The sequence below is a fragment of the Desmodus rotundus genome, chromosome 13 (assembly GCF_022682495.2).
Source record: "Desmodus rotundus isolate HL8 chromosome 13, HLdesRot8A.1, whole genome shotgun sequence".
In the NCBI taxonomy this organism is placed as follows: domain Eukaryota; kingdom Metazoa; phylum Chordata; class Mammalia; order Chiroptera; family Phyllostomidae; genus Desmodus; species Desmodus rotundus.
This window is the reverse complement of record NC_071399.1, coordinates 27,169,867-27,183,412: the sequence shown is the minus strand read 5'-3', so window position 1 is coordinate 27,183,412 and position 13,546 is coordinate 27,169,867. Positions and strand designations below refer to the sequence as shown.

General features: G+C 39.1%; 1 protein-coding gene across 4 annotated transcripts in view; it reads right to left on the bottom strand.

Annotated features, from left to right (window-relative positions):
* Positions 1-13,546, bottom strand: part of PSD3 (pleckstrin and Sec7 domain containing 3) — a 535,098-nt gene that overhangs the window by 93,985 nt on the left and 427,567 nt on the right. For all 4 annotated transcript variants that reach the window (XM_053916638.1, XM_053916639.2, XM_053916641.2 and 1 more), the window contains one exon: positions 6,960-7,003. In XM_053916638.1, coding sequence (XP_053772613.1) covers positions 6,960-7,003 — 44 coding nt within the window. The remainder of the gene's footprint in view (positions 1-6,959; positions 7,004-13,546) is intronic.

Here is a 13,546-nt window from a genome sequence, read left to right as displayed (position 1 = left end):
GACGGTAGCACACTTTCCAAACTAAGAAAAACTTAACTGTAGATGTTAAGATTTATTTTTAGTTGTTGGGAGTACACTGGTATCGAGCTAGACATTACACGTTTCCAAAAGATCTACTAGGGAATTTTTAATGGGCAACTAAAAATAATTTCCTCCAGTATTATTGATAGGAGGTGAAATTTTCTCACCCCTAAAAATGCACATATGTGTGTATATCACAACGTACACATACAAAATGCTCAATGAAATCCAAACTACTGCTGTCTAAAATATTCAAGGCACTACATTAGCCACATAATATGCATGCATATTATGCTTCACTTAGAAATTACATTTACTATATTTTCTTCTTGTGTCATTCTTTTACAAAAATCAAAGGCTTAACAAGCTAACATATAAAATTCGAAATCATCAGCATATTAGAGGGAAAAAACCACCTCTCTTATAGCCCAGCCTCCATAATTTATTGCACCTCAGTGATTCTAAAATTGCTCTGGGGCCGGACTGGTGTGGCTCAGTAGGTTGGGCATTGTCCTGCAGACCAAGAACTTGCAGGTTTCATTTCCCGGACAGGGCACATGCTTGCGTTGTAGGTTTGGTCCCTGATTTGGGGGCTTGCTAGAGGCAGCCAACTGATTTTTCTCTCACACACTGATGTTTTCTCTCCCTCTCTTTCTCCCTTTCTTCCCCTCTCTGTAAAAATAAACAAAATGTTTTTAAAAATTGCTTTGGGACAAGTAGGCTACTAACATTATAATCACATTCCATCTGCGCACCAACCTGTCTGCTGTGCATATTTTGAAGTTAAAGATAATGTGAAGCAAAGATACAATATCTATATATTATACCACTTTGATCCTCATCTTTGTAGATATGAAAACTGTAGTAACAATGAAGTCCTGAAAAATTCTAAGTATTCGTCGCAATCGCAGCTTTGAGGTGCCAATGACATGGAAAGCAGGCTTTTTACAAAACTTATCCTGCTAAAGCTAAGAACTGGACGGCATGTTCTTTCCAGTTACTTACATACTGAGTTCAGCATATTTGAGATGGCTGAGAAAAATAGGTACTTAGAGATTAAATGTTAAGTGTGAGGTATGATTCAGATTTTTTTTTAAACCCTCACCCAGGGCATGATTGTGATTCTTAATAAAATTATATTTCATTGAGCTATGTGAGACAATCTCCCCTAATTCTAAACCCTGACATCTTTTCCTCCTCTAACACCCAAATCCGGGAGACTGGCCCATGTTCGGTGTCACTTTTAGCTAACACACTTTTAAGTGATTTGAATTCTTTAGCTCAAAATCTCCTTCAAGTTAGTGATCATTTTTCCATAATTAGAGAATTTTTCTCTTTTTCTTTCCTAATCTAGTATTCAATGCATTTCACTCAATTTAAAAACAGAACAATAAAACTAATAATATCCTTTACACATCCATTATATATTTAGATTTACCCTGACTTAATATTCACACAGACTATCTCCTAAATCTGTCTTCTACATTTGTGAGTTCCATCTCATATTAACACTACAGTTATTTTACCAAGACCTGACATATGAGTATAGCAATGATGGTGGGAATGTTAAATATTGCTCTATTTTTTAAGTGTTTCAATGATGCACAATGCATATCTAGAAAATATTTAATAATATGAACATCTCAAGTAAATATGGAGTTTTATTAATTCCTTATAGATAAATATCTTAGTTTTATTAATTTTTTCCATGGTTAGTTCTCTTTTTACCAATAACTCCTAATGCCAACCCTGCTACCTCTTTGCCCACACACTCAGGCTTTTCTTTATATATTGAATATATTCACTATGTCTACAACCATTGTCCGACTTACTAGCAATTTCTTTTCGTCTCATTTTTTTTTTATTGTTGTTCAAGTACAGTTTTCTGCCTTTCCCCCCACCCCAGTCCAATACTCCGGCCCTCCCCCCTCCCATCCCCCCCCCCCAGTTAATTGTCCATGTGTCCTTTATAATTGTCCCTGCAGACCCTTCACCCTATTCCCCTAAACTCCCTCCTGTCTCCCCTCTGGGCACATCAGCCTGTTCTCCATTTCAGTGTCTTTGGTTCTATTTTGCTTGTTTGTTTTGTTTTGTTGATTAGGTTCCTGTTAAAGGTGAGATCATAGGGTATCTGTCTTTCACCGCCTGGCTTATTTCACTTAGCTTAATGCTCTCCAGTTCCAGTTTTCTCAGTAGTAATTACCAACCTACAGGTGGCTATCTGGAGGATTCAAATAAGAATTACTTTTGAACTTCTTAGATCAAAATACCACATGAGTATCTTGACCCAAAAGGACCTGAGGAAGAAGGTTATTGCCGATCTACATCTGCTACTAGAAACCCTGTCCCGACGAACCATCTCCTGCATTTGGAGTCACCAGGGCATCAGGGTCCTAAAGTTATGTAACAGAACAACTCACTGTAAAAATGAGTCACCATGATTCATCTTCTTCCGTGAAAATAAAATAATTTCAGCTCAAGGTAAAAAAATATTTCAAAATAAGACAGAGCAGCACCCTTTTCTTTAGGATACAAGTTCAAATATAAAAAGTTTAGATAGGGAATATCAATTTTTCTTCCTGGAGAGTTCTGATGTTGGCAAATAAAAAATCAGGGAGAATTATAGCAAAGAGGAAGATGATACAGAAAACATAAATGCAAAGCAGTAAATTACATTCATAGCTAAAGGTGGCTCATCTAAATAAATCAGTCCAAGGTAAAAGAAAAACTCTTGATTGGAACTAAAACTATCTTTTGAGATGGCCATTCTCTACAGAGCAACAATTGAAACTACATTTCAATTGACATGTATTACTACCTAAAACAAAATTAGAGTCAACACTGAGTTATGTAAAATACGCAAAGGGACTAAGTAACGAAAGTAAGTTCTAACTCGCAGGGGTGTCCAACCTGTGGGCCGCATGCAGCCTAGAATGGCTATGAATGCGGCCTAACACAAAATCGTACATTTACTTAAAACCTTTTTTTTGCTCGTCAGTTTTTGTTAGTGTTTGTGTATTTACGGTGTGGCCCAAGACAACTCTTCTTGTTGTAGTGTGGCCCAGAGATGTCAAAGGTTCTATTTTTGAAAAAAAAAATATTTCAGAGACTGCCTAGCAAAGGGACTCTGGAAACAGTTGTCAATTTCAGATCCAGACCCTTGGCTTGGACAAAGAATTAAAGTGCCACGTGAAATAATAAGCACCAGTTATTCCATTGCCTTTAACTATCATTCTCCAACAACACACACAGACTTAAACATAGGTACGCACTCTCCCTCACAGGCAGCAATATGCAAAATAATGATAACGAAGAGGGCAGAAATACTCGGGAGAGCTTCTCTACCCCCTAAAATCAGCCAGTAAATGGACAGCATTGGTTTCCTGAAAAGACCAGCCATAATGAAAGTTCGAAACAGGAAAAAAGATAAAGAAACCAAACAATGGACTGCTGTCATTTAAAACCACATTTGTTTTAAAGCTCTGGGCTTTCATAACACCTGCTCTGAAAGACAAAGATCCCCAAGTTCCGCCACCTCACCTAATGAACCAGGACAGTTTGATCAGCAAGGGCAGACAGAGAACAATTTAATTTAGGAGCAAAGGTGATAAAGATTTTAAACTGCTCCTGTGGAATGAGTTACAGGGTAATATAAAATAGCAACGATTATTCCACGGTGCTTACTCGGAGTTAAAGAGAACAGCTGTGTAGTATGAGAAGCAGAGCAAGTGCTGCTGCGACCCAGACGGTGAGGAAGTGGGGAGGAGCCTGGAAGCGCATGATTTAGAACTGTTTTTATTGAGTCTTAATTAAAGTGAGGCTGGATATATACATTTTTAATATTTTTAAAAATCAGGGAAAGAAAGATTTACTGCAATTCCTAAACACTGTTGTATAGTAACGGCAATAAATAAGAGAAGACCGTTAATTTTCGTAACAAGTAATACGGCACTCATTTCCCCTTTTCTTTGTTATATTCTCTGGAGATCCTCATGCAGCTACATTTTAAACAATTCCAACGTAAGTCAGAAGCTCCTATGTCTACTGCCACTCACCTCACCCCATTCTATCCCCATCAGAGACAAACTGCTCCTAACCTTTTATTTCATCATTTGTATTAAACTGTAAAATTTCTCAGGCCAGGGAAAATGCCTTAATGCCTCATGTACTTTTGTTCTCTCCAAATTTCCAGCACAAAGTAGTTCAACAAAGAGATGCTTTATGAATAATGAATGACTGAGCAAAGGGTCTGGGGAAGAAACGGCAGTTGTCCTGCACGAGGGGGCTGAGACCTTCTGCAAGGCGGTTTAGCTAACGGCACCCTTCACTACAATTTTTATGTGTGTGTTTTCTCCTTTGTACAGTCCACCCCTTCCCACCCACCCCACGCTGTGTCTCCTTAGGCAGAGAGCCTGTCTTTTTCCTATTTGTATCTAGGGGAGAGCTTCTCTACCCCCTAAGATCAGCCAATAAATGGACAGCATTGGTTTCCTGAAAAGACCAGCCATAATGAAAGTTCGCAACAGGAAAAAAGATAAAGAAACCAAACAATGGACTGCTGTTATTTAGTTCTAATTAAAAAACAGCACTGGGCCAGGCACAGAAGCAGCTGCTGAAGACTGGAATAGATGAATGAATGATCTTAGTTACCTAACTTGCCTGGGGGAAGAATACTAGTAATTCTACAACATTTAATGAGACTCAAAATGTAACATAAAACTCTCTTCCTTCACACTGTATCAAAAGCTGGCATAGACTTGCAGGCATGGTTATTGCCCAGCACAGACCTTGAGAATGGGGCTACAGAGACGCGAGGCAGCGTGTGCTGCCGTGGGGAGCCAGGGCACCAGGGGACAAACCCTGGCTTTGCCACTGCACTCACTGTAGCTTCTGACTTGTTAATGAAGGCTTCTTGAGTTCATTTCTTTCATATAGGAAATGAGAACACTGGGTTGAAGTAGTACTTTTCAAAACAAATTTTTAAGTACAGGTACCTTTAAAAAGAGAAATACTGCATAGAACTCCAAATACGTATTATAAAAAGACAGCAGTGGGGCTGCTTTGGTCAGCTGAAGGAGGCAGGATGGTTGTGGGAGGCAGAACTGGGTCCCAATCACTCTCCCCTTCCCCGTCTTTCCCCTCGCTCACATGGATGCCCCTGGCCACGGGTCCCTAGGGCTCCACGGAACACAGAAAACTGATGAACTAAAACCTCTGAGGTCCCTCCAGATATACTGCTCCATGATTCTCTAATTTGATTTCTTCCAAGGTTCTAAATCAACATCAAGATACCTCCCTTGCAAGTACGCATTATCCCACGAATTTTGTAGCAGCATCCTGTAGCTGAGCTGGCATTTGAACCCAAATCGGACTCTGGGATCCGGCCTTCGGCACACGATGCTCTGCTGACTTCACGAGATTGCAGCAGAAGATCCCAGCTCTCGGGTGAACTCCCACTCCCCACACACGGGCAGGGCCCAAGACCAAGCTTTCTTGTACCAAACTGCCATTGCATGTAACTCTATATAAAGCCGACTGTAACAAATTCAACAGTGTGAATAGGCTTATAATATTTCACTTTTATTAATTTTCTCTAGAGTGTATTCTGTATAGCCCAGGAAATGCTTTTACTATTTCAGCAAGATTCTAAGTATATTATTCAATATTTATGGAATTTTTCTAGGAAACTCACCTTCACTAAAAAGAGATAAGTCCAGAAATAATCACTTTGGATCTCAGACCATTAATTTATATTCATCTTAATGCGTTTCCCGTGAAATGATACATTGTCTTGCAGTGGATTTCATGTTATCTATGTATACATACAGACGCCTAAGCCGTCACATACACTTGCAGATATTACAGTCTCAACTTACTCTTTGAGTCCCTAATTTAACACAGTACCATATGACTTTACAATTAGTGGAAACAATTCAAGTGGTATCAATATTTCCTGTTCTCTCTAGCATATTACATGTGAGATGGAGTCAATTGCTAAACCACTTTTTCCCAGCGTGCATATGAAAGAATAAGATTTACTCCCTATGTTATGATTCTGTAAACGAGTCCATTGCTGATTGCTATGTTAGGCCACACAGTAGGAAAGCATTTATGAGTGCTTAATATGAGTGAAAATCAAAACAAAATTCACATGTAGTTCTAATTAAAAAACATATTTGACCCAACTTCTGACAACTTCATAAAACATTTAGTAAAGATTCTTCCTTAATAATATTTTAAAGATTAAATTCTTAACTGCTACATTGATCAGTGAAAATTTAACAAGAATGGTATTGTTGGTCTACACAGAGTTATGCATAATTAATCTGGAATAGCATCTCCCACAGTGTGTACCTTGATACGCTGTATTTTACTGTCAGGCAGGTTCAGAAACATTTCGATACACTCCTCTTTTGGAGACAGACAATACAAACTGGCATTGTACAGCCTCTAGAAGTTGGACAGTTAAAAACATTTTTGTAGCTTATTTTAATCTATCATTTCTCAGGCATATCTATCAATATCCCAGTGTATCTGGAATGATAGGAAAATAGGGTTGGAAACCTTGATCTATGATGATAGGGCAGAGAACTAAAGTGGATGGTACCAAAGTCATTTGTATTGGACTTTGGAGTGTATGAGATTTTATCAGATTTCCTTTTAAAATGCTATTTTTAAAAGGGCACACTAAAAAGAAAATTAATTGCCTACAAGCATAACAACCAGATAAAAAGGAAGAAAAAGAACATGCTGGGTACCAGGAAAGAGACACGGGATACTTAAGGTTTTGTACAAAGTAGCTGAGACACTCATGCCAAACGAGAAGTGTGCATGCACATTTAGTCCTGCTCCGGCATCGCCTCTCAGGCACACAGGGGGAGTAAGAAAGAGCAAGCCGATCATTCATTTATTAAAAGGCTGACATCCAGCATACTTACGCGGCCCATTCCAGCTTCTCATTCTTGATTGAGTTGTACAGAGCCTGAAAAGAGAGAAAATAAGATGGAATTATTCTCTTCATTCCATTCCACATTTTGCATTCAGACAATGACCAAAGCCAAAAGGCTTGAGGGATTCAGCAGGCGACTTCCAAGCCTCTGGGCTGGTCTTCCTTCACGGAGATGAGGGTACACGGGTATGGCAAGCGGGCACAGGGCAAGCAGCATTTTGTGAGAGAGCATTTTCACAAAGTAAAAAAAAAGTCTTTTATAAGTAAAACACACACTACTGTATTTTCCCACAGTTAAACATTACTATAATATTTATATCCTATTTAGGATATGATTAAAACTAGACCATATACTCTACTTTTCTTATGGCCTCATGGTTTCACTAGTTTAGATATTGGTGTACTCACCTTTTTCATTAATGAAGTAAACACAACTATTTTCACAACTTAATGAGCAAGATATATAGAAAGAAGACAAGAGACAGACCACAAAAAAAAATCTGAGAATAATTTCAGAGTTTCTGTACCAACGCCTGAAGCGGCTTTCACTGGCCTACCTTTATGACCCTGCTTTACAGTTAGTGTGACACCGGCGTGTGTGAGGTGGCGGAGGGGGGCAGAAATCCCCTGTAGAGCCTTGGTCACAGCAAGGACAGGGGCAATATAAGGCTGTCCCCGAGTCTCCCAGCTCTGGCATTACATGTAAGATACTTGCAGTCACCTTGTTCCACTATGACAATGGTCCAAGAAACTGCCACTCCACATCTCGATTTCTTAATTTTGAGTAAGGTATTAGAAAGAAACACACAAATGCATATCTAAGATATAAAATCACAACAGCAAATTACACTGAAGGAAAGGATAGCTCGGGGACATAATAACATCATAATGAAGTTGGAACATTTGTCTTCCAAGAAGGACGTGGCCCATTAGACTCAGCAAAGACTTCCTTTACTTTGAGGTGGGAAAAGGGGGGGATCAGGTGCCATCCAATCCCTTATCTCTGGCAAAGGAAATGGCAGGGTCAGGCAGTTTCCCAGGTAGCAGAGCAGAGGGAGAAATGCCTTGTGCTCTTATGTCTGCCTGCCCAAGCGAAGGAGACGGTCTGCGTGTGTCAACAAGAGACTGCACGCCAGCAGTGAATCCCCTTTTCAGCAAAAGCACTCCCCAATTTAGTTCAAATCTATGTAGGTTACAGACTGTGTATTATTTGAGGTTCAGTACATGCATCCTTAGCCAGCATCCTGACAGACTCTGGGAACTGTTCAGTGTGGCGCAGCAGTCAATTGAACTACTGGGTAATTATGGGAGCAATAAAAATTAGGACTCATTTCATCGTTATCAGGACACAGTGATGCATGTCCTCAAATACAAAAATGATAAAGCAGCAGATTAAAGTAAGGGGTAAATCAAGGCACAAAAACCATGCTGTAAACTGCATATTCTTTTTGAAGGACTCAAACTTCCTGAAGAACTGTAACCACCTGTTGCAGAGCTAATGTCTCACGAGGCAGCAGTTAGAGGAATGCAGGGAGAGTAACTCCAGACTCAGGAGACTCTAGCTGGACAAATGCCTTTTGAATGGATTCTAGGACTTGTATGAGCCATTTTGAACCCACGAGTAATAATGGGCCGAGAAACTACAACTGAAGAGAGACAGATCATTAAAGGTTCTTTATAAACTATCATATTTAATACTACCCAGAGTAATTTAACAATGTGGTAAAGATTAAAAAAATGTGTTCATAAAGGTAGTTGAAAATGATAGCTAAGTTCTAACATTTTTCTCATGCATTCAATTCTGTCTTAGAATATTTTTTTTACTCATGAGAATATTTTGCTTAAAGAGGCGGAGTTCCAAATTAGAAAATTCTTGTTACTCAATCAGCTGCATACGGTACAATAAAAATCGATTATAAATTATCCTGTAAAATTCAGCAAACTTGCCGAATTGTAAGTCAAGTCCTCTGTGTACATAAGAGGACAAATATAAAAGGTAGATATTATCCTTAACCTTTTCAATCACAAAATTACAAATAGATTTTTATGAATCATTTTAGAGCTTTATGGTGATCCATTTTCTTTCTTTTTTTCTTTTCTTAAGAAATCAAAATTTGTTTTGCAAATGCATCCAACACTCTTACATGCTCCTCACAACTTCTGATCTTTTTATCCACTTAGTTAAGAACTGAACTCCCTGGGTTCCTCTGTGTCACGGGAATCACTTCCTGTCCTGTGCGGTGTAGACCCCGTGCTCCGTCACCGCATGGCCAGTCCGGCCAGTCCAGTTAGTATCTCCTGTGGTACGTGTAGCTCTTGGATGAACCCATTCTGACTTCTCCACATTCATACACCATATTTTAGCTAAGGTTTCTTTGGTTTCAAATACAAATACCTAAGCTCTATCTTAAGGGTAAGGGGGGTCTACTAGTTTATGTAGCCAAATCATGGAGAGAAATGGATGAAGCTGGGCTCAGGGACACAGGAATTTAAAGCTCTCCCCCCTTCCTCTTAATTCACCTCCTCTTTCCACCCTGACCATCTTTATTCCTCATTTCTTTATTAAACAACAAATGTGTCCACAATGAGCAACACCCATTTACATCTTCGTCTCTCTCAACAAGAGAAAAGCAACAGTTCTTTCTCCTAGTTCCAGTCTGAAAAGAGACCAATTGGTGTGATTTAGGTCACCCGTGTTCTCCGTGGACTAATCCACATGGCTGGGAGATAAGAGTCTACGGGTGGGCCCACCCCTGGGGTACCTAAAAAAGAGACACTAGCACTGACCTAGTCACCAGTGTAATGCCCCGGAACCTCGCAGCCTTCCCTATTGTATGTGACCAATTCCACACTAATAGATGAACCAATAGTACACATTAATGCCACCGAAGATTCATTATCCCTGGAGACTCAGCAGAGCCTTTACTCAAAAGTTAAAGAGCCTTCTTTAACTTCTTGCCACCTTCCCTAAAGTGGAAGGAGTGTCCCATCTCTGCAAGGCTAAGCCTCTGGCACTGGTTCTGATACCTTCCCTTTCTGTGGTAACGTCTCCTTTCTAACTGGTTTCAAACATGTGCATCTCTCCCAATGCCACTTCCACCACTCAGTTCTCACCTTTGTTTCTCAGCCTCATTCTCTCTCTCTCTCTCTTTAATCCTTACCCAAGGACTTTTTATTTATTTTTTATTGCTTTTTTTAGGGAGGAAGGGAGGGAGAAAGAAAAAAAGAACCATCAATGTGAAAGAGAAACATCATCCTTCCTTCCTTTTTTAAAAAAAAAAAAAATCTTGGTATTTTTTCTATTACAGTTGTCCCAATTTTTCCTTTGCCCTCCTTCGCCCTGCTCCCATAGTCCATCCCCACCCCATTGTCCATGGGCCATTCATACATGTTCTTTAAATACTACTCCCTTCCCCTTCTTTCCACCATTCCTCCCACCCCCTTTCCTCTGGTAGCTGTCAGTCTCTTCACTGTTTCATGTCTCCGGTTCTGTTCTGCTCATCAGTTTATGTTGTTCATTAGATTTCTCTTATAACTGGTATCATATGGGATCTGCCCCTCACCAACTGGCTTATTTCACTTAGCATAATAGTCTCCAGTTCCACCCGTGCTGTTGCAAAGGGTAGGAATTCCTTCTTCTTTCTCTCTGCTGCATAATATTCCACTGTGTAGATGAACCACAGATGGGCACTTAGGCTGTTTCCAACACTTGACTATTGTAAATAGTGCTGCTATGAACATAGGGGTGCCTAAGTTCTTTTGAACTGGTGGTTTGGGATTCTTAGGGTATAATCCCAGGAGTGGAATCTCTGAGTCATAAGGCAGTTCCATTTTTAATTTTTTTTTTTTTTAGGAAATTTCAACTGTTTTCCACAGTGGCTGCACCTGTCTGCATTCCCACCAACAGTGTACTAGGGTTCCCTTTTCTCCACATCCTCTCCAACACTTGTTGTTTGTTGATTTATTAATGATGGCCATTCTATCAGGGGTGAGGTGGTATCTCAGTGTGGTTTTCATTTGTATCTCTCCGACAGCTAGTGATGCTGAGCATTTTTACCTAAGTCTATGGGCCCTCTGGATGTCCTCCTTGGAGAACTGTCTATTCAGATCCTCTGTCCACTTTTTTATAAATGCATCATTTTATTACTAAATTTTCAAGAACCTACTGAGTACAATTCTTAGAAAGTTATGGCTCCATTACAAGCACAGTCGACTTCAAACATCAAGTACAGTAATTGAAGTTGTAACACTAAAAGGTCACTTCTTAAATAATATTTTCTTTATTAGTTGCTCTGACCCGAAGTATACTAAAATGTTTCCCCAAAGCTAACATCGTTGAAAATCTTATCTATGACACCCGCGGAGCCCACCATCTCCTGCACCCCGGCGCTATTTTTTGATTGGATTGTTTGTTCCCTCTGGTGTTGAATCATGTGAGTTCTTTATATATTTTGGAGATTAAATCCTTCTCCAATGTATCATTGGCAAATATGTCTCCCATACAAGTTGGTTCCCTTTCCATTTTGCTGATGGTTTCTTTAGCTGTGCAAAAGCTTTGTAATTTGATGTAGCCCCACTCGTTTATTTTGTCCTTTATTTCCCTTGCCCTAGGAGATGTATCATAACAAATATTGCTGTGTGGGATATCTGAAATTTTACTGCCTATGTTCTCCTCTTGGACTTTTATGGTATCACAACTTACATTTAAGTCTTTTATCTATCTTGAGTTTATTCTGGTATATTCTTGAGTTGGTGGTCGAGTTTCATGTTTTTTGTATGTACCATTCCAATTCTCCCAACATGACTGACTGAAGAGGCTATTTTTACTCCATCGTATATTTGTAACCCCTTTGTCAAATATTAATTGAACGTAGGGACGTGGCTTTATTTCTGTTCCATTGATTTATGAGTCTGTTTTTATACCAGTACCAGGCTGTTTTTATAACAGTGGACTTGTAGTTTGATATCAAGTATTGTGATCTCTCTAACTTTGTTCTTCTTTCTCAAGATTGCTGTGGCTTTTGAGGCCTTTTTTGGTTCCATATAAATTTTTGAAGTATTTGTTCTAGATCTTCAAAATATGCCATTGGTATTTTAACAGGCATTGTGTTGAATCTATAGATTGGTTTGGGTAGTACAGACATTTTAATGATGTTAATTCTTCCAATACATGAACAGAGTATGTGCTTCCAGTTATTTGAATATTCCTCAATTTCTTTCTTCAGTGTTCCACAGTTTTCTGAGTAAAGATCTTTTACCTTCTTGGTTAAGTTTATTCCTAGGTACTTTATTTATTTACTTATTTTTGTTGCTACAGTATATGGGATTTTTTCTTAGATTTTCTTTCTGATAGTTCATTGTTGGTGTACAAAAATGCCAATGATTTCTGAATATTGGCTTTGTATCTCGCTACTTTGCCAAATTCACTTATTAGGTCGAGCAGTTTTTTGGTGGAGCCTGTAGGGTTTTCCATGTACACTATCATGTCGTCTGCAAATAATGACAGTTTTCCTTCCTCTTTTCCAATGTGGATGCCCTTTATTACTTCTTCTTGTCTGATCACTGCAGCTGTAACTCCCAGCACTATGTTGAATAAGAGGGATGAGATCAGAGTCTTGTCATGTTCCTGATCTTAAGGGGAACACTTAGTTTTTGCCCATTGAGTATGACGTTGGCAGGAGGTTTTTCATATATGGCCTTTATTATGTTGAGGTATGCTCCCTCTAGTCCCACTTTGCTCAGTGTTTTTATCATAAATGGGTGCTGGGTTTATCAAATGCTTTTTCTACATCTATTGACATGATCATGTAATTTTGGTCTTTCATTTTGTCCATGGGATGCATAACATTTATTGATTTGTGAATATGGTGCAATCCTTGCATCCCTGGAATAAGCCCCTTCATCATGGTGTACGATCTTTTTAACGTATTGTTGGGTCTGGTTTGCTAGTATTTTGTTGAGGATTTTCACATCTATGTTCATTAGAGACACTGGCCTGTAATTTTCTTTCTTTGTTGTATGTTTACCTGGTTTTAGGGTTAGGATAATACTGGGCTCGTAAAAAGAGTTTGGGAATCTTCCCTCTTCTTGAATTTTTTGGAATAGTTTGTGAAGGATTGGTGTTAGTTCTTCTTTGAATGTTTGGTAAAATTTGCCTGTCAAGCCATCTGGTTCAGGGGTTCTGTGTGTCGGTAGTTTTTGATTTCTGCTCCAATTTTGCTAGTTGTTATCAGGTTTTCTGCTTCCTCCTGGTTCAGTTTTGGAAGACTGTGTGTTTCTAGAAATTCGTCCATTTTGCCTAGGTTGTCCAATTTCTTGGCCGATAGTTATTCTTAGTAATTTCTTACAATCCTTTGTATTTCTGTGGTATCAGCTGTTACCTCTCCTCTTTCATTCCTGATTTTATTTGGGTTCTCTCTTTTTTTGTTGATGAACCTGGTGAATGATTTGTCAGTTTTGTTTATCTTTTCACAGAACTAGCTCCTATATTCATTGATCCTTCAAGTTGTTCTTTTCATCTCTATGTCATTGAATTGTGCTCTGATTTTGATTATTTCCTCCTCCTTCTTGCACTGG